This window comes from Tetrahymena thermophila (assembly GCF_000189635.1).
Source record: "Tetrahymena thermophila SB210 genomic scaffold scf_8254406, whole genome shotgun sequence".
In the NCBI taxonomy this organism is placed as follows: Eukaryota; Ciliophora; class Oligohymenophorea; order Hymenostomatida; family Tetrahymenidae; genus Tetrahymena; species Tetrahymena thermophila.
Genome location: NW_002476188.1, coordinates 64,740 through 85,237, shown reverse-complemented (window position 1 = coordinate 85,237; position 20,498 = coordinate 64,740). Strand labels below are relative to the sequence as shown.

The following is a 20,498-nucleotide window of genomic DNA, read 5'->3' as shown; positions in this document are numbered from 1 at the left end:
AATTTAAATCAGATTGAAACAGTTTTTATAAATGGAGCTAAAATTATAAATAATAGAAATATCAATTCTTTATTTTAATTTACTTAAATAAGTAATATAACAATAACAAATGTAAGTATCAGTAATAACTAGAATATTATAAACAATACTTTAAGAAGGTCCTTATAATAATAAATATTAATTGATAGCGTTTCAAGTTTCTCTATCTTAAACTTTTTTGGTTGTCAAACAATGATTATTTAAAATTCTTAGTTTGAAAATAATACATCAGTTTAATTGATTTAATCTTTTGGATATTTAACTCAAAACAACAAGATGACAATATTATTTGATGATGTTTTTGAATTAAAAAATTTGAATATTACCTCTAATATAAATCCTAACAAATAGATTTTATCCTTTGTAAATTCTAATCTGATATTTTAGAATATAAAATACTAATCAAACTAAGGTATTTTCATTATAAGTTAATCACAAAATGTATCCATAAATTAGAGTAAATATTCAAATAATTTAGCATAAAATGGAGGAGCTATTTAATTTAAAAATACATAAAAATAAATCTAGTTTACTAAATGTATATTTTAAAAGAATACTGCTTTGAGTAGCGGAGGAGCTCTTTATTTTGAAAATATAGGATCTACTTTGATTTTATTTGATTCCTAAACTTAAGTGATAAATAACAAAGCCTTAATCGGAGGTGGATTGAGAATCGTTTCAACAAACTCAAGTGGCTTAACAATCCCTTTAAGCTTTCCTTTTGAAAAAAATGTATATTAAAATAATGCAATTATTTACGGAGACAACTCAGCTACTTACCTTTAAAAAATTTTTATATAAAATTCTAACTCTCAAACAACTACTGAAAATAATTATACATTTAAATTTTTAGACGATTTAAATATTATACCCTAAGAATACCAGAGCTAATATTAAAGTTTAGTTGATATAGGATAATTCTAAAGTGGTGGTTCACTTAAATTATCATTTTAAATAACTGATAATTATAACCGTTGTCTCTCATTTGATCTCTAGACTTTACTTCAAAATAGATATCCTAAAGACATTCAGGATGAACTCAAAAGTATTTAAATTACAATAAATAATTTAAACTCTAATAAAACTGAACTTTTAGGTGAAAGAATATTAAATTACAATTAATATAATAGCAATAGCTTCTCATTTGAATTAACTGAATTGCAAATTTAAGGAGTTTTGTAATCTAAATAATTCCTCTCAATAGATTCTAGCATTTATGAAAATTCTTAAGTTGAGTTGCCAATCCTTTTATCTATTTATTTTAGATAATGCTTAGTTGGTGAAATTATTGAATAATAAGTTAACTAGATTGTCGTATGTAAATTTTGCTCATATGGTACTTATTCCCTTGTCAATCCAAGCATATTATTTTAGCAATCATAAAATATAAAATCAGGAGTAAAAAATGAATGTAAAAATTGTCCAACCTCTGCAACTGCATGTTAAGGTTCTACAATCTAATTAAAAAATGGATATTGGAAATAGAATAATTCCACGGATGAAATTATTGAATGCAATCCATAAATTATGTCATGTTAAGCTGAAAGTCCTTCATCTATAAACATATGCAAAATTGGTTATTTTGGCCCTATTTGCTAAGAATGTGATAACTTAGGAGAAGTTTGGAAAGGACTTCGTTATAGTGAAACTTCAAACAAAGGTGAATGTTAAGAATGCTATTCTCTTAGTTTTCAATGGATTTACCTTATACTTAAAATTAATGGAATGATAGCTTATTTTGTATTCACTACTTTTGTCTTTATATCCTAGTTTAAATACACGCAAACTTGCTATTATTTACGAAGGATGACGCTTTTACCTATTTCAAAGAGTTAAATCAATGACTATTCTGGTTTTTATATAAAAATAATTATAAATTATTGCCAGCTATCTTCTCTTTTGTTACCTTAACCTTAAATATTGCAATTAAATATTAATATCTTGAGTATATTTTTAGGGTAAGCAAGTAGGTATTTAAGCTTGGGAATAGATTGCATGGTAAACGCAGATACAATAAAATAACTTGGAAAAATAATTTTTTTTTCCCTGACTTAATTTTTAACTATTTTATTAGTATTTGTGCTTACTTTAGTAGCCTTCAAGATGATTAAAAAATGCTTCATAGTAAAAAGTTATCACTTAGCAACTTTTTTTCATGTCTTTATAATATTTTTTTAGATAGGTTAAATATCCTATTTTTCAAAAAGCTTAACATGCAAATAAATTGGTAGTCAATTATTAAATCCGTATGATTTAAATGTATTTTGTGACGATGCAAATACTCTTAAGTTTATATTTCCATATTCTGGATTGATGTTACTATTTTGGACTCTTTTACCAATTATTTTCTTGATTAAGATAGTATAGAAGAAAACAAGATTAGATTAATGCAAAACTAAATATTTTTATGGGTATTATTATGGGGAGCTAAAGAATAAGCATTTTTACTGGGAATTTATTAGAATTTACTTAAAAATTATTTTAATATTTATTAACACTTTTCTTAATTAAAATAATCAAATAACAATAAACTCAATCCTTATCGTTATTGGAATTTATTTAATATTGCTTAAAAGAGTAAATCCTTTTATATCTTAAAATATTCAATCAAGCGAATTATAAGCTTATTCATTATTAATAGCAAAAATATATTTAAATTCAATAAATTAGGATTCCTATTAAACTAAGATAACAATTGAGATTTTACTAGTATTAATTGATTATATATTTTATTTTATTTGCTGGTACACAATTTTGGTTTACAAATCAAAGTAAGGCTCCAATTTATCTAGTCGATTAATTAGAGCCTTATTTAAAATATTTGTTACTAAAATTTACTATTAAAAACAAATAATTAACTCAAAGACTTCTTTAAAAACATTCAAGAGATGGAAGTTAATTTAAAAAAATATTGTGAAAATTATATCACTAAGAGTGGCTTAAAACATCAACTTAATTACATCACGATCTAATTAATTAAATAGTTAGCAAACAGAGTATTAATAATAAAGTAAATTTTTAAATTCAATTTTATATTAATTTATTAAAAACACTTTTAATTTATAAAAAAGTAATAACAGAATAATAGAAATTAAAAAAATGTAATTAAAATAGCCCTTTTGTTCTTTAAAATTAAAGTTCTTTTAGATAGAAACAATTCCTTAGTTTAAAAAAAGCAAAAAACTGGAATACAGATGAAGGAATGTTTAACATTATGAGTGATTTTGGATTAAAATCTGATTAAATTTTAGATGAGTAAGATCCAAGTAAAGTATAAAAATATTGTTTCACACCTAAATCCTTGATTTCTAACACTAAACAATCCAACATAATACATGATGAGTAAAATATATGTATTGATGAGTGAATAAAGCTATTTTTAAAATAAGTACTATTGAGATTTTAATTTCTAATTAAAATAATTGTTAAATTAAAAAACACAAAGTTAAATTAAAAAAATATTACTTTTCTAAAACTTTTTATTAATATTAAAAATCTTTTTCTTAATATTTACCATACCAAATTAAAATTTAACATTATTTTATTCATTATTGTGCATAATAATATATTTAAACTTAGATAAAAAGAATTTAACTTATAATAAGTTTTATATTTATTTTAAAATATTAATTATTGATAATTTTCAATTAAAAAACATTTTATCATGGCCAAAATATGTACTAAAAACAAATATATATTTATATAAATTAATACAAAATATTTATTTTTTTATATTCTATGAATATTAGTAACTCATTCAAATAATAAATTTCTCAAACGAATTTGAAAAAAAAAAATAAATTGCTTTTTTTATTATTGAAAAAATAAATTAAATAACTATTAATAAGGGAATACATACCTTTGTTTATAATATGAATAAACTTTTAAATATATTTTTTTTATCTTTTACAAAAAATCATATAAAATATAAAAAAAATTTTGATAAAAATGTGTAAAATATACTAAAAAAGAAATATTTTAATTTAAATTTTGGCCAAAATAGAAAGATTATTAACAAAATTATAATTTTTAAACTTGTTCTAGATTTTTGATATCATCAAATTGAAATTAAAAGTATGGTTTTTAACAGAATTTATTAATTAATTTAATCAACGAATCAATCAGAATGAGAGAAAATTTAATTAAAACTGACAAATAATTAAGAAGCGCATTTGAATTATATGCGCAGTAACTATGTTACTTGATTTAATTTTAATAATTGATCAAATTCTAAAATAGAAATGGCTTACTATAATTAAAAGTGTCTAATAAAAAAAGTAAATTTATTTAAAAAACAAGTTTTTCCTCTAGTGACCTTGATAAAGCAAGCTTCTTCTAAATAGAATAAAAAAAATTCAACTGACTCTATTTTATCTTTATGCAGGTATGGATAATGTATAAAGGATACTATTGATATTTAAAATGTGCAATCCTAATAAAAAAAGCGCAATTTCTTTTTATTATTTTATGATGAGCTAAATAATATGTTTCACTCTCAAAAGAGCAAAGAAAGCTCTTTTTTTCTTATGCTTTTATAGGGTAAAATATGAGTGGGTAATCAATCTTAAGGAAAGCGAAGTAGCTAATAAATTTATATGAAAGTGGGGAAGAAATGAATGAATAGTTAATTAATTAACAAATTAATTAATTAATAGAAACGAGCTAAGGTTATTAACAATTTTTTAATATTAAGCGGTAAATTCATTGAAAGAAATTAGATAATTAATAATAAAAAGAAAAAAGAAGAAATTAGTTTGAATAAATAAAGACTTCTAATATAATAATTTTTAAATCTGTCTTTATTCTTTCATTTAGGTGAATAAATTAGGATATTTGCGTTAAAGTAAATTAATTACTAAATAGAATGAACGAGTCTGAAGAAAGTAAATCCTTTAAGGTCCAGTTAATGGAATACTGGTCATCCAAAAATATGTCAAATATTAAAATTCCTCAAATTGGAGGACGGGAATTGGACTTCTTTAAATTATATAAGGCTGTTATTAAGAGAGGAGGTGCACAAGCTGTTTCTAACAACAAAATGTGGAAGGAAATAGTCAACGAGTTCGGCTTCCCCTCCACTTGTACATCAGCCTCATTTACTTTGAGAAACCACTATACTCGTTTCTTGCTAGGTTATGAATAAAAGTACTTTTTCCATAAAGGAGATGAAGAAGCCATGCCTGTTTTACAAGCTGGACGCAAACGTAAGAGAAAAGATAATCAAGATAGCAAGCAAGGTGATTCTTCTGAGACAGGATCTGATTCAGAAGAAGCAAAAGACTAAATTGAGAAAAAAGTAAAGCCAAACTAGGTAATCATTAAAGACAATTATAATTAAAAATCTTTTAAAGTTAATTCGAGTATATTTTGCTCATCTATCGCTCTCAAAAGGGAGTTTGTTTTAGTTTTATAAGTAGGAGTGAATTTATTAGATTAACAATAAACATGCTATATAAAGCATAATTTTATAGATTAATAGAAATTTATTAAAATATCTCGTATTTTATAAGAAAATAAAATATTATTAAATATTATAATTGCCCTTTAATTACTCTAAAATTATCTCTCACGAGGTTTTTTTATTCTAAATAATTCGCTTAAATAAGCTAATAAATGTTTCTTTTACTTATTTTTCCTCTTTTCCAAACCAAACCAAGTATAAAAAATACTCTCAATATTTTGAAGAAACAAATAAAAAAATATGTTATGCATCCAAAATCTTTATCTTAATAGCAGCAGTAGCTTGCTTTTGAAAATAATAGATTTTTATATTTCTAAATAAATAAAAATATTAAATATCACTTATTTGATTATCAATACAAATAATACAAGATTTTCAACTTTATTTACAAAATAAAAATGAATTTATTGTTTTTAAAGATATTTAATAGGATAGGAATAAACACGTTTATATTAAGAATTTTACTTTTTTTCATAAAGCGCAGTTCATTTTTAACATAATTTTAAGATAAAATTCAGAATTTAATGATAATAAAACTGATACATAAACATTTAAAACTTAAAAATGAAAATAAATCAAAAATATTATAGCATATTTATTTAATTTAATAATTATTTATTTATTTATTTATTTATTTTATCAAAAGCCTAATAATTTATCGATTGTTTAGCAACCAAACAAAGAAGATGTCAAAATATTAAATCAGTAATTTATAAGACCAAACTAATTGAAGTCAAATCCTTATCCAGTAATGAGAATGGAACCTCCTAAACAAGAATAAAATAAGAGCACCTTATATAAGTAATTAAGTGAAGCATATTAGTTGAATCAAATAAATACAAGACAAGAACTATTCTTCACCAGAAAGAACAAAATGTTCCCTATGGTTTAAGACATAAAGAGAATTTCACTTGCCTTCGAAAGTAGAATATAAGATGAAATAACTTTTGCTCTAAATTAATTACTCCTCTACTCAGTTAATAGTATGCATCAGTTTACTCTTGAAAGTTATAATCACTTGCTTGAAGGTATTGTCCAATATCTAGAAGAGATTATCAAGAATGTACCTTCCCTTAATAAAATTTTGCAACTTAAAGAAATTAAACCAAGAACTTTGTAAGAATATGGAGGTACTTCAGACTATAGCTATTCTGGACCTCCTCCTACAAAAGAGGCATTTAAAGAGCTTTGTATCTTAGACAATTATAACTTCCCTATATGTGATATAGTCTTATTTAATTCTTAAAAGAAAAAGGAGGTTTCTCCTATTGTTTTCTTACGCAAAAGAAAGCGCTATAATGTTGAAAATCTTAAAGAAATGGCAGGAGAAGTTTATTTGCTTGAACAAACCCGCACAATCTTTTTAATTTTAAGAAATTTTTCATTTACTAAATCGAATGAAGTCTACATGGCTAAAAACGAAAGATTATTATAGATAATGATTTAGCTATTTATCCTTAATTCAGATTCTTAAATAACAAAATACATATTAGATATCTTGGCTAATATTTCAAAGCAAATATAACTTATGAATATTCCCGATTACAAGTTATTCTGTGAAAGGCTCTTTGAATTGCTTAATGCTGATACAAGTGATGAACTTGAGGCTTGTGTTGACATAATCCGTAATTTGATTGCCATCTAAGAAAACGAAAGTATTATCGAAAACTTTTTACCAAAATACATTGACTAAGTAACTAGACTCATGCTTTAAGCTTAGGGAGATATTAGAGAAGGCATTTTAGAGTTTCTCTGTTTCCTCAGCGATTTACGTATGGCAACACGTGTTCAATTGGCTCGTCATCCTAAATTAATTATGAGAATGGTTGGTCTGCTCTCTTCTGGAGTCATGAAATAAAATCGCTAACTTCCAAGCCATCTTTAATAACAACAGCACAACTAGCAAGGGGAAGGAGAAAGAAATTCAGAAAAAATTACTAAATTAGCAGCCTTAACATTAAGTAATATTTCTCTAGCCCCGTTATCTCGTGCATATTTGAAGCCTTTTGAAAGAGATTTATTTGTTGTAGCCTCAACAGATGAAACAGTAACAAAATATATTTCAAATATTTTGAGTGAACTAATGAACTATGAACCTGAAAGTGATCCTGAAAGATAATATATGTTTTAATCAATAAACATGGCAAACATATGATGAATATAACAACAATTCACACAAACACACACATATTTTCATTACTAATATAAAAATAAAAAGAAAATTTAAATTAATTCCATAAAATTTCTGCTCATGTACTATCTATCATTCTATATTCTGTTGTCCTTTCTTTCTAAAAAATTATATATTTTTTCTTTAATCTTTCTTATTATTGTAAATTTGTTTTATCAAAAACCATATTTACTGCTATAAAAATGATAAATTTATTTAAAAAGCTACAGTAGTATTCTGCATTTTATGTCTTTCATACCTTATAAATTAAAATATTTTTTTTAAAACTACTATAAAGTTTATTTTTAACTTAAAAAAATACAATATTTATTAATCATTTAGTTCGTTCTGACAATATTTTCTCTTGTCATTCTAATAAAATTTTATTGCTTAAATATTTATAAGAAAAATAAAAGAAAAAATTACCAGATTTTTTAAATGAATTTAAAAATTTTTACCTTAAAATTGAATATCTTTCATGACAGCCAAATCTTTTTTGATAAATTTAGCATTAAAATTTTTTCTTTTTTTATAATAATTTCATAATAAAAAATGGTATTTGATGGTTAATATAAATGATTTTTAAAATTTTCTTTGAGATTTACAGAAAACAAAAATATAAATATTTTATAATTACTAAATTCATAAAGCAATTTATTTGCCTAGATTTAATTGTTAATATAGAAAAGAAAATTTATTACTTTTTTTTTGAAAAGAATTCATTAACTTTCTCCAGTATGGATGGATTTACGTAAAAATATAATATAATGAAAATTAGCTTAAAAAATAGAATTGATAAAATAATATAAAATGAGTGGAAATAGATTTTGTCTATATTCATTTGTAATAGAAGCATATTTAGAAAATGGATAGAACTCAAATAATAAGATAAATATGCTGTTTAGAATAGTAAAATAATAGAAAAGAAAAGAAAAAAATGGATATTTTTATTTTAAACTAGATGAAGGGTATGTGTCTACATTAAAATATGTGAAAAATATTAATTAAGTGTTATATAAGTGAGATTGATTATTTAAATTAACTTAGAAAACATAATTGTGTATATAGTATAAGTGATAAACGATTAAGGCCATTTTTTATTATTTTTCATTCATGATGTCCTAGACATAAAACTGTTCTAAAAAGATTTTTTTTCCTCATAAAAGACATTCAATTTATTTAATCCTTTTCTATATTGCTTTGAAAATGCCTTTTTGATTAATTGATTAATTAATAAACTCAACGATTTATAATATTTTTACTTTTGCTTCTAGACAAAGGTTTAGATGCTTTGTTTGGTTTGGTTTAGTTTTATTTATTTTCAATTATGTGAAATATGATTTAATAATTTAGTTAGTAAGTAAGGAATTTAAAGTTCGACTTAATTTATTAGTTAGTGCTTGGAAGAAAAGAATTATTGATATTTTTAAGAGAAACTATCTATTAAAAAATGAATTTTATATCTAATTAAAGAATTCTTGATTGATTGTGATATATAGTATTTTATATTTTAAAATTAGTTAATTATTTTGTATTGTATTTATTGTGTTGTGGGTTGGTTAATTGTTTTGAATATTAAAATTAAAATTTTTTGTTTCTTCCTAAGTTGGGTTTTTCCTTCAATTCTATTCAGTTTATTCCATAGCTTTGAAATTAGGATTAGAAATATCAATAGATTAAATTTGATTAAAGGAAGGAAGAAGATTAAATTGGTTTTCATCGTATAATTTTGTATCTTCAATCTTTGGTAGAGCTGAGTTATCAATATTCTAACCAAAAATTTATTCAAATGTTTAGTTTTTCATTTAATTTTCTTACTAACCAAAAAGGGTACTCATAGTTATTTATGATGTACTTGAATTCTCTTTTTTAATGTTAAAAATGTCATTTTCAAACTAATTCACAGATTTTTCAATCTGTTATCTATCTCTGCTCTGATTAATATAATTATTATTACGTCCTTCTATTCTTTGAATTTAATTTGAGATATCTTCGGGATTTGAAAAAGATTAACGTTGATTAAAGCGGTGGACATTCAGATGGGAAGTATAATTTTAATCAGAACTAGAGAAGTAATGTTAGTGCTTTTATTAATTTGATCCATCAAATTTCGATTCTTCCTCTTCTTCTGAATCTACTTACTTGTATTCATCTATTCTTTTTACAGGTTTCTCGAGTCTTTGCTGATACATCTTAGGACTGTCACTCTTTTATTTAGTGATTTATTTAGTTTTAGGGAGAGGTTCAAAACTGTTTTTGTTTTCGTTGCTTCTTTCTTCTTCGTTTTCTTCTTCATCATCTTAATCATCACAATATGCAGCATTTGAACGGCCACCAACTCTGTTATTTTAGAGGTTGCTACGTATACTTTTAGAAGAAGGAGCAGCTTTTTTGACAAGTTTTTCAATCAGTTCATAGTCAAGAGGAAGAACAAACTCTTCTGGGAGTTAGAAATTGAGCTCTTTGCTGGGTTTTTTTTCTCCATATTTTTTCTGCATATCCTAGTTGAATTGACGAAGCATGCCCATCTTTTCGTTTAGTCTCTCAGAAAAATCGAAGTTATATTATTCAGCCTTTCTTAATTCCAAGAAGTAGTAGTCTAGTGTTTTTTTCTTGCACTACTTTGCTTCGTTGGCAACGACTTCTAGAGATATCATTTTAAGACTTTTTGGTTTTCTTTTATTAGCTTCAGATCTTGTATCTCTCCAAAGCTTGACAAGCTGAAGAGCTTCTCTAATAGTTCTTTCTTCCATTCTTTTTTCTTCATCTTATTCGATGCTACTACTGTTACTGGTATTCTAATAGTTATTACCCACCTCACTGAAGTTATCATTTTTAAAGAGAATTTAAATTAAACCATTCTCAATATGCTAAAGTCTACTATGAGTGATGGGATACCTACCTAAGTAAATATTTATATCACTTTTCTTGATTGAAATGATAGTATTTTCATCAATATAAGTTCTAACTAATTGCATTTCAATAATTTAGTTGATATCATATTATTTATCGTCAGTTATAGGTATTAAAATCTAATCAAAAGCATACTTAACACCAGTCTTTTCGTTTATAAGAACTAGGTTTATTAGTCTTTCTTGAGTATGTCCTATGTTTTAGCTAGGAGGGAAATATGTTAATGGTGGTATACTTGGTTTTCCTTAATTAATTTTCATTTAGTGCTATTCTAGATAATTCTAGCCTTAATCTTCCATATCTACTTTGAAAAGGGATTCGAAATCGTCGTTGCTATTTTCAGCGTTAACTTGCTGCTAATAAGAGAAGATTTATAAATTGTCTTATTAGTTTTCAAATAAATTATAGTAGTAGCTACTATCAATATTAGCGTTGTTATTTAAATTGTTATAGAGAGTGTAATTAGAATTTTATCTATCTAAATATAAACTGTTAGAGGTCAAATAATTATTATTGGTGTTGAAGTTGTTGTTATTGTTTGTGAATTGCAAACCTTAAGAGTAATTATTTCCACTCAAAATGTTATTATGGTCACCAATAAAAAAGTTTTAGTTATTTGCTTGTGCTGTGTCAAACTGAAAATATGTGTTATTATTCGAAATTAAATCATTACCTTAATTTTCAGTATTTTACTATTCCTACATGCCTAAATTGCTACTATTCATTTCTTATTAAAAAAATTTATTAATCTTGCTATTACTTTTCTTTTTTTTTTTGCTCTAATGATCTGATCAAGGATATTTTATTACGATTAGTAAATTATTATTGATTTCTAAGTGTCTTCTATAAAGATTATCTAATTTTTTATCAAAATATTAATTATTACTTAATTTAATAATTTATAAAACTAAATCTTGATCTAATAACCTGCGTATTTAATATCTTTTGATTCTTTTAGCCCTGCTAAGGTTTCATTTCATTTGTTTAAATATTCAAATAACTCTTTCAAATCCTTTATTTTCTTTTTTCTTTTATTAATCATTTTATCAATTCTCAAAAACTCTAATACGTAAAGACAAATATATAAATTTATATTTCTAACCATCCATCCATTTTCAAAACACATTTTTTTAAATTATAGCTTAGAAAATAGTTTCAATAACTATCAAATGATACTTTGACCAGATTAAATACCAAAACCTAATTAATGCTAACCAGAATAATAAAAATAAATTATATTATTTTTCATTAATTTTATATGCTACAATTTTTTCTGGTAGGGTTTAATAATTGTTAATTAAATAGTCTAATTGAAAAATTAAATATTAATAAAAACATCTACTAACCATTTCAATAGATAAGGTAGTTATCTACTTTATTTTCTGTAAGTAGGTTCATTAAATATTTCTAAAATTTATTTTTGTTGGGTGCAAAAAATTACAGTCTTATTTTTTTAAAAAAAGCTTTATTTATTTGATAAAATTTTATAAATTCAAAATTAAAGAAAATAGACAGACACTCTTTAATTACTTTAAAAAGTTTATTAATTAAATTTGAATTAAAATTATTTTCTATAGAGTACTCTTTATTTTTATTATAGATTAATTGTTTTAGTATAATCTTAGCAGAAAAATATTATCTTGTAGATTTTTTAAATGATTAAAGTAATAATTTAAAAAGATCATTCTAATTTTCTTTTTATGAATCTAAAAGAAATCCACTGATCAGAAATTTTTGGGTTTGCTTATTATTTTATCAGTGTCTGTAACTTTTCTTAAAAGAATAAATATGCGTAATTATTTTTGATATTTTTTCTAATGCTTATTCAAAAAGAAAAAATTAAATACTAAAAATTATTTTTTTATTTTTTTATTTTTAAAAGCATTTTATATTTTAAGCAAATATAAAATTTATTTTTAAATTATATTACTAAAATATGTAAGGAAAAATCTTCTAATAAATTAATTAAGCTTATAATATTTTACTATATTATTTATCATTTACAAACAGAAGTAATGAAAAAATTCTTATCTAATTTTAAAATTAAATTTGACACGCAAAATTAATTTAATTAAATATAAGGTTAAAAATGATAAAATTTTTGTTCAGAAAAATTTAGAGCAAAAAGGCTTTTGAATAAAAAATACTATTAATATCAAAAATTTCAATCTATGATATCTATGATGATCAATTTTACATTATTTATACGTTTTATCCCATTAATTAAATCAATTAATTTTATACTTCAACTTAGTTTCTTATACTTTTAGCTTGCCAATTTATTTTTCTACTATCAAAACACAAAAAATGTATTATTATGCATTTTATAAATTCTTAAATTATAATTTATTTGATAAATTATTAAAAAGGATTACCTTTAATAATTTCTAGCTTTAAAATCTACTTTTAGTTTAATTTTACTTAAAGTTTATATTGTATGTATTAATTTAAATTAAATTTTTATAATATATTATGTGGTATCTATCCTGATTGCAATCTTATACTCTCTATCCTTCCCTAATTTTATCAAAAATTATTTACCATTTTCATATCAATTATCAAAAAAATTATTCTTTTACCTTATTTAAGTTTTTTATTTATTGTGTATTCACATTTTAATAATCCTAAATCATAATCAATTGCTCATAAAATTATTTTATTTTATAATATTATATTAAAAAATAAATAAATATAGCCTTATATATTTGATAATACTTAAGAGTAAATTTATCTCAATGATAAATAATAAAAATTTTTAAGATAAAATCAATTTTTAAAAAATTAACCTCATCCTTACCCAAATTTTAGGAATAAACAAAATTTATCTTTATATTATTTTGCCTTAAATAATGATATTATTAATATTTTAATTCTTCAAATTTTAAAATTAATTATTTCTAAAATTGCAAAATATTATACAAAATAAATATCATTTATTCTACTATAAATTAATTTTTACATATCAAATTAATAATATTTTTTAAATGTTTGAAAGAATACAAATATGAATAATCTTTATTGAATTCAATAGAAATTTTATAAAATTTTTTTCTTTAAATATTTTTGAAAGATTATAAATAATACCTACAAAAATTACAAAGTAAATTTTAATGATTTAATAGAGAAAAATAATTTTTCAATGAGTCTATTAGGTAACTTATAATTTTTTAACTAGGGATATTTAATATATTAGTAATTTTTGTATTTAATTTAGAATTATTTTAGAGTATGTTTACTCATTTTAAATAAAATAAAATTAAAATAGGCAGTATTTTTGGTAATGCTGAAGCGATACCTATAAAAAGAGTGAAAATGAAATCGTTTTTATTGATTTCCATCATATTTGCAAATTTATAACTATATTTTGCTTAATCCAACAAAATAGACTCTTTTGTTTTTTTTAATGTAACTTTAATGTTTTATATTATTTATCTTCTTAACTCATGCTTTTCTTCAGTGCTATACACTTTGTTATAATAAAAAGATTTTGTTTCTATTATATTAGTACTAAGCTACTTTATCCTTTTCACAATCAAAGAATAAGCGCTGTATCTATCTTCTTTATTCTTAGACATCTAGTCCTACAAAAAAAATTATGGATACATAGCATTTAAGTTAGACATCATAACTTAAAGGAAAGAAATATGAGAGTTTAGTTACTCAAACTAATAATTATAATCAGTTCCGACATTCAATCTTAGAATGAATATTACATTTAAGAATATAAAATTAAAAGTATTGATAATAACTGAGGCAGGTTTTAATAAGTGAGATTCTTTTGGGATTAGCCAATAAAGATCAAAATATGCTGAGAGACATATTATTATAACAAAAAAGTAATAAAATATAAAAGCAAAATAGGACATCTCTAAAACCTCTAAATACTCCTTTTTATAGCTGAGAATAAACTTTCTAGCTACTTCCCAAGTTTCAAAGTTAACAGGTGAAGTAATATCAAGTTTTTCTTTATAATTATTTTAGTTAATATTTTCATAATTTATCAAATCTATAAATCGATACATTTACATAGTCTTTTTCCTTAAATCATTATTTCCAAGCACTCTATTTAGGTTGAAGGAAATATAAATATACACAAAAAATATCATTACTAAATCGAAAATACTATCCAATTATTTTAAGCCTTGCTTCAAATATATATAAAGTAAAATAGATCCAAGCTTAAGAGTTAAAATGAAGAGTAGTATATAAAAGTGTTTGAAGTTTGGAATTAAGTACTTGTTAAAATTTTCAATCATGATAGTTATGTGTTTCTAAGGAGGTAGAATATTCTTTTTGACACTCAATAGAGTGTAGAATGTAGAAACAGCAGGGAAGATAGGCTTTCTTTGGAACTCTATTGCTTAGTTATAATCTAACTAAACAGCACGAGAATCAAATGGCATATGAAAATAAACTAATTGGTAAATATTTTCTTTGATACTAGTAGCTCTTTTAAGCTACTCAATAAACCCATTTTGATTTTAGATGTCAACTGCTCTCATGTAACTAAAAACTAAGAAGGTAGTAAATATGAAAAAAATCTCATCAAAAAGTAGAGTTTAAAGCTCCTCACTCTTAAAGGAAGTAAAAAAAAATTTAATAACTGAATAAGCTATAGACCAAAGAGACAGCATAGCCCACATCCTCTCTTTAAAAAAGTTTAGTGTTAATTCTATAAACATTTCTGTAAATATGTAGGCTGGTACAAATAGAATATAGATGAAATAGATGATGTATTGAATTATAAACATTAAAAAAAATAGACTAGGACTTTTTATAACTGATTCATTGTCAGCAGTAATCTATTCATAATTATTGTTCAAGTTCTCAACACTTTCAAAATCACTAGACAAGTAATTTTAAATATTTCGATCCTACCCTCTGTTAGTTTAGCAAATAAAACTAGCACTATTCTCAATTCTTTCATCGTTCATTTTAATATATTATTTGCTAATTAATTAACTTAATTAATTACTTAAAATTAATATCTTAAATTTATTTCAAATATTATTTATTTATTGATTAATATTAATTGTTATTAAGTTTGTAATCATGATTTAATATCAATAAAAATACTTAGTTTTAAACATGATTTTAACATATTTTTTCTAATAACATATTTTTTAAAAGATATATTTATGGATTAAAAAAACTTTTTTGTTACAAAATAAAAGTATTTAGAAATAATAAAGAAAATAAATATTTATCTTTAATAGATTTACTGAAAATTAAAAAAAATTTACAACGATAAAATATTTAACATTAATTTCTTATCAATTTTTGTAGAAAGAAATAAATTTTGGAATTATCTAAGGCAAAGCTGAGGCCATACCTAGTAATATTGTTAAAATAAAATCTTTATTATCAATTTCAATAACATTAATAAATTTATAAGCATATAATTGACTGTCTAATTCTATTGATTCTTTTATTTTTTACAAAGTTACTTATGTATTTTAAACCATCAATTTTCTCAAATCTTATTTTTCTTCTTCAGTAAATATTTTTTAATTATAATATATTTTTTAATCTATAAAGTGAGAGCTAAATACTTTAAATCTTTTAACAATAATACCATAAGCACTATACCTTTTGTCCTTTATCTTAGAATCTTTATCTTATAAAAAAAATATAGGAAACATAGTATTTAAATCTGCAATTATATTTTAAAGGAATTAAATATTTAGTAAAAGCTATGAAAAGCTCTTGTTAAACTAAGTACCTTAATTTAATCTTAGAATAAATATCACGGTTAAAAAGATAAAGTTAATAGTATTTATAATAATTGCAACAGGCTTCAATAAAGGAGAGTCCTTTGGAATTAGCCAGTTTATTTCAAAGTAACCAGATATACAAACTACAATCACAAAAAGAAAGTAAAATAAAAGTCCTAAATAAGAAATATCAAGCATTTCTAAATATGATTTTTTATAGCCAAGAATAAATTTTCTAGCAACATCCCAAGATTCAAAGCTTATAGGACAAGTTATATCTAGTTTACTCTTGTAGTTATTATGATTTAAATCTTTAAAATTAATTAATTAGCTAAATCTATCCATTTGTTTAGTCTTTTTTCTTAAATCGCTACTTCCCAAGGTTCTATTTAAGTTAAAGGCTACAAAAATATAAACGAAAAATATTAGACTGATATTTACAATCTCCTCATTTAATATAGCAGATTATTTATTATATATTAAAAGTAAAATAAAGAATAGCTTAAGAGAAAGTATTGAAAGCAGAATATAAAAATGTTTAAAATTTGGAGGTAAATAATCATTAAAAGAATCAAACATAGTTGTGATATGATGACTCAGAATATCTGTTTTCTTATTTATTGACATTAGTGTATAATTAATTGAAATAGCAGGAAATTAATCAGACATTTAGAACTCTATTTTATTATTGTAATCTAATTGAGTACTATTAGAATCATATATATTATGAAAATAAACCAATTAGCATATATTCTTTTCAAAGGCTATCATGCTACGAAATTAATTTTTGTATCCTTCTAGTTATTACATATCAACAGATCTAACGTAACTAAATATCAAAAATGTTGAAAAAATAAATAAAATTTCATCTTATAGTAAATAATGTATTCCTTCTGTTGGTGAGGGGAAGAAGTAGAATAATATAATTTAATATGCTACGCTCCACAAGCAAATCCATGCCCATGTCTTTTCTTTTAAATAAGCCAAGTCACTATTAATGAAATTATCTTTATAAACGATAAAAGGAATAAAAACTACATATACAAGATAAGTTATGTATTGAAGCACGAAAATTACAAAAAATGTAGTAGGATTAAATTTAATATCAACATCATTATTATTATTTACATTACTAGCTTCTAGTTCTAAATTATTATAGCTTTCAAGATCGCTAGATAAATTATGCTAATAATCTTTGATATAACCTGTTCTTTACTCAAAAAGTAATTTATTTTTACTTTCTAGTTTTTTTTAGTCTCCTCTTTCGTTCATTAGCTCCTAAGAACCTATCATTTCTATTTGAAATATAAATTTTCAATTTAGATATTTATTTAATTTGAATTTTATTTTTTTAATTATCGATCACAAATCCTTTTTAAATCTGTTGTAAGGTAAGTTTTATTATTGCTTTATTTGTTACTACCTATTCTTTGAAATTATATTTAATAAATTTATATATGCTATTTCAAGATCTATCACTGATCTCCCCATTGTTTATTTAAAGATAATATTTCTCTCTACTATTACACAAAATAATTATTTAATTTAATAATTTACTTTATATATTAACTTTAAAAAAACTAAAATAAAATTTAATGATACATAATTTTCTTTTTTAAAAATCATTGATATAACTTTATAAAATTGTCTTTAGATTCAATAATTTCCATAAATTTGAAGAAATATTATTTTCTAAAATATTTAAATGTATATTAAAATCTTTATACAAAATATAATAATCAATATTTTATTTTATAATAATAAATATTGCATTCAAAAAAAAATAATTTTTTTATTAATTTAATGAATTTAAAAAAAATGATAAACTATTAATCTATTTTTTCAAAATAAATAAAATTTTTATTTTTAAGGAGTATTTTTAATGCAAAAAATTTATTTTTGGAAAAAAATTAAAAATTTCTACAAAAAATTTGTTGTTAGATTTATATTTTTATTTTTTATGAAGTAAACATTTTTAATTTGACATCAAATAGATTTTTTATATAAATATTCAACAACGAAAATAATAAATCTAAATATTTTTTATATTTTATTTATGAAGATATAGGTAAGAAGAGTTGTTAATTTTGATTTTTGATTTCAGTCTCTATAAAAAGAAATAAAGGTTGGGATTATTTTTGGTAAAATTGGAACTAAACCTAAGCAGAGTGTGAAAATAAAATCATGATTTTATATTTCTAAAAAATTAATAAATTTATATTTGAACATATGCTGATCCAGCTAAATAGATTCTTTGATTCTATCTAATGTGTGAACCATTGTTTATATAAGCATTCTTCTCAGTTCTTACTTATCCTTAGATGTGAATACTTTATATTTATAAAATATTTAAGAAGCAATATAAAAGGAACAAGATAATTTAATCCTTTTTGTCACCAAACCATAAGCACTCAATCTATACTCTTTGTTTATTGATGATGGATCTTGTAAGAAGAATACTGGGTACATAGTGTTTAAATCAGAAGCTATATTTTAGAGATAAGATACATTTTAAAGAAGCCTTTAAAATGAGTAGTTATATTCAGATCCTACATTAAATCTAATCATAAATATTACACTCAAAAAAACAAAATTAAAGGTATTTATAATAACAGCTACGGGTTTTAGCAACGCAGAACCTTTTGGTATCAGCCAGTCTAAATCAAAATATGCTGATAGACAAACAACAATAACAAATAAGTAATAGAAAAATAGAGTTAAGTAGGATATTTCTAATACTTATAGATAAGATCTTTTATGGTTTAGAATAAATTTTCTTGCCACATCCCATGTTTCAAAACTGATTGGACAGGTTACATCTAGCTTTTTTTTATAGTTTTTTAAATTTAAATTCTAAAAATCAATTAAATCATTCAATCTTTCAATCTACAAAATCTTTTTTCTAAGATCATTATTTCCAAGAGCTCTGTTCAAGTTGAATGCGATATAAACATACACAAACATTATCAGTAAGAAATCGAATATACTCCTAAAATTATCTAATTACAAAGAAGATTTTTTAAGCACATACAAAAGAATAAACCATGCCTTTAATGCTAAAATAGCAAAGAGTATAAAGAAGTGCTTAGAATTAGGAGGTAAATAGTTACTGAATTAATGGACCATGTTTTTTATTGGGATATTAAGATTATTTTTTATTTTCTTAACACCCATAAGAGTGTAATGAGTAGCAATAGCTGAAAACTGCGATTATCTCTAAAATTCTACATTAGAATTATAATCAAGTTATGTTGAAATAGAGTCACGATAACAATTAAAATAAACTAATTAGCATACATTTTAATTAACATTTATAATCCTGATAAATTATTCTTTAAAGGAACCTGAACTTTGCACATCGACAGCTCTCAAGTAGCTAAAAACCAAGAAAGTAGTAAAAATAAAATATATTTCATCCTCAAGTAAGTAATGCATTTCTTCGCTTTTAAGAGGGAACCAGAAATATGTAAGAACCAAGTAAGCAATTGCCCAAAGTGAAAACCAAGACCAAATCCTCTCTTTAATAAAATCTACTCTTCCCTCAAAAACAACATCTTTAAAGGCAATAAAAGGTATAAACGCAATATATACAATGTAGGTAAAGTATTGAATCACAAAAGCTATAATGAATAGCAAAGGATTTCTTATGACCTCTTTATTATGATCTATAAAACTTTGGTCTTTATGCTCGCTACTGTAACTTTCAATGTCACTTGAAAAGTAATATTTGAAATTAGGATCTTCACCTTTATGATGAAAAATATATTAATTTTTTTCTACTTCAGCAGGTTGATTATCACCTTCTGAAGTTAATTCTTATTCACCCTTCATTTTGCTTTACTTAAAATTAATATTTGAATTTCTAATTTTGCTAAAAATTAATTAATATCCTTTTAATACAACAAACTATATTTATCATTAGTTTATGTTATAGATGATTTAATTTTCAAACCATATGTAACACGAATATTTTAAGTCGTATACCAATCATTAACAAATCATACGCTTGTAAAATCAGCTATATTCTATTAATCTCTCTTAATTCAAGTTTTAAAAGGACTATGAATATATTTATAATAAACTAAATTATGTATTCAAGTATTATTAATATTTGATAAACCTAATTATCAATTATTTTTCACAAAGATAATTAATTATTCCAAATATAATTAAAAAAAAATATTTGAGATTGATTAGGTAA

General features: G+C 22.7%; 9 protein-coding genes across 9 annotated transcripts; 3 read left to right on the top strand and 6 right to left on the bottom strand. All coding sequences in view use genetic code 6, as the record gives it.

Moving 5' to 3' along the window:
- Positions 1–478: 478 nt before the first annotated feature.
- TTHERM_00243920 (transmembrane protein) lies at positions 479–2,291 on the top strand (the record flags this gene model as incomplete). The annotated part of the gene is made up of 4 exons (XM_001023721.2): positions 479–496; positions 592–1,779; positions 1,997–2,037; positions 2,222–2,291. The coding sequence occupies 4 exons, from the start codon at positions 479–481 to the stop codon at positions 2,289–2,291; spliced, it is 1,317 nt and encodes a 438-aa protein (XP_001023721.2).
- Positions 2,292–2,352: 61 nt separating this feature from the next.
- TTHERM_00243910 (transmembrane protein, putative) lies at positions 2,353–3,406 on the top strand (the record flags this gene model as incomplete). Its single annotated transcript, XM_001023720.2, has 2 exons — positions 2,353–3,049; positions 3,111–3,406. 2 exons carry the CDS (start codon positions 2,353–2,355, stop codon positions 3,404–3,406), a joined length of 993 nt encoding a protein of 330 aa, XP_001023720.2.
- Positions 3,407–4,903: 1,497 nt separating this feature from the next.
- TTHERM_00243900 (ARID/bright DNA-binding domain protein) lies at positions 4,904–7,655 on the top strand (the record flags this gene model as incomplete). Its single annotated transcript, XM_001023719.3, has 2 exons — positions 4,904–5,350; positions 6,147–7,655. The coding sequence occupies 2 exons, from the start codon at positions 4,904–4,906 to the stop codon at positions 7,653–7,655; spliced, it is 1,956 nt and encodes a 651-aa protein (XP_001023719.2).
- A 108-nt stretch (positions 7,656–7,763) lies between these two features.
- Positions 7,764–8,150, bottom strand: TTHERM_000243899 (hypothetical protein; the record flags this gene model as incomplete). The annotated part of the gene is made up of 2 exons (XM_012799919.1): positions 7,764–8,059; positions 8,129–8,150. The coding sequence occupies 2 exons, from the start codon at positions 8,148–8,150 to the stop codon at positions 7,764–7,766; spliced, it is 318 nt and encodes a 105-aa protein (XP_012655373.1).
- A 1,139-nt stretch (positions 8,151–9,289) lies between these two features.
- Positions 9,290–11,308, bottom strand: TTHERM_00243890 (hypothetical protein; the record flags this gene model as incomplete). Its single annotated transcript, XM_001023718.3, has 1 exon — positions 9,290–11,308. One exon carries the CDS (start codon positions 11,306–11,308, stop codon positions 9,290–9,292), a length of 2,019 nt encoding a protein of 672 aa, XP_001023718.2.
- A 2,511-nt stretch (positions 11,309–13,819) lies between these two features.
- On the bottom strand, positions 13,820–15,085 carry TTHERM_00243880 (transmembrane protein, putative; the record flags this gene model as incomplete). The annotated part of the gene is made up of 3 exons (XM_001023717.2): positions 13,820–14,547; positions 14,610–14,645; positions 14,707–15,085. 3 exons carry the CDS (start codon positions 15,083–15,085, stop codon positions 13,820–13,822), a joined length of 1,143 nt encoding a protein of 380 aa, XP_001023717.2.
- Positions 15,086–16,446: 1,361 nt separating this feature from the next.
- On the bottom strand, positions 16,447–16,860 carry TTHERM_000243879 (transmembrane protein, putative; the record flags this gene model as incomplete). The annotated part of the gene is made up of 1 exon (XM_012799918.1): positions 16,447–16,860. The coding sequence occupies one exon, from the start codon at positions 16,858–16,860 to the stop codon at positions 16,447–16,449; it is 414 nt and encodes a 137-aa protein (XP_012655372.1).
- A 98-nt stretch (positions 16,861–16,958) lies between these two features.
- TTHERM_00243860 (transmembrane protein, putative) lies at positions 16,959–17,590 on the bottom strand (the record flags this gene model as incomplete). Its single annotated transcript, XM_001023715.2, has 2 exons — positions 16,959–17,003; positions 17,237–17,590. The coding sequence occupies 2 exons, from the start codon at positions 17,588–17,590 to the stop codon at positions 16,959–16,961; spliced, it is 399 nt and encodes a 132-aa protein (XP_001023715.2).
- Positions 17,591–18,397: 807 nt separating this feature from the next.
- Positions 18,398–20,128, bottom strand: TTHERM_00243850 (transmembrane protein, putative; the record flags this gene model as incomplete). The annotated part of the gene is made up of 1 exon (XM_001023714.1): positions 18,398–20,128. The coding sequence occupies one exon, from the start codon at positions 20,126–20,128 to the stop codon at positions 18,398–18,400; it is 1,731 nt and encodes a 576-aa protein (XP_001023714.1).
- Positions 20,129–20,498: the final 370 nt, after the last annotated feature.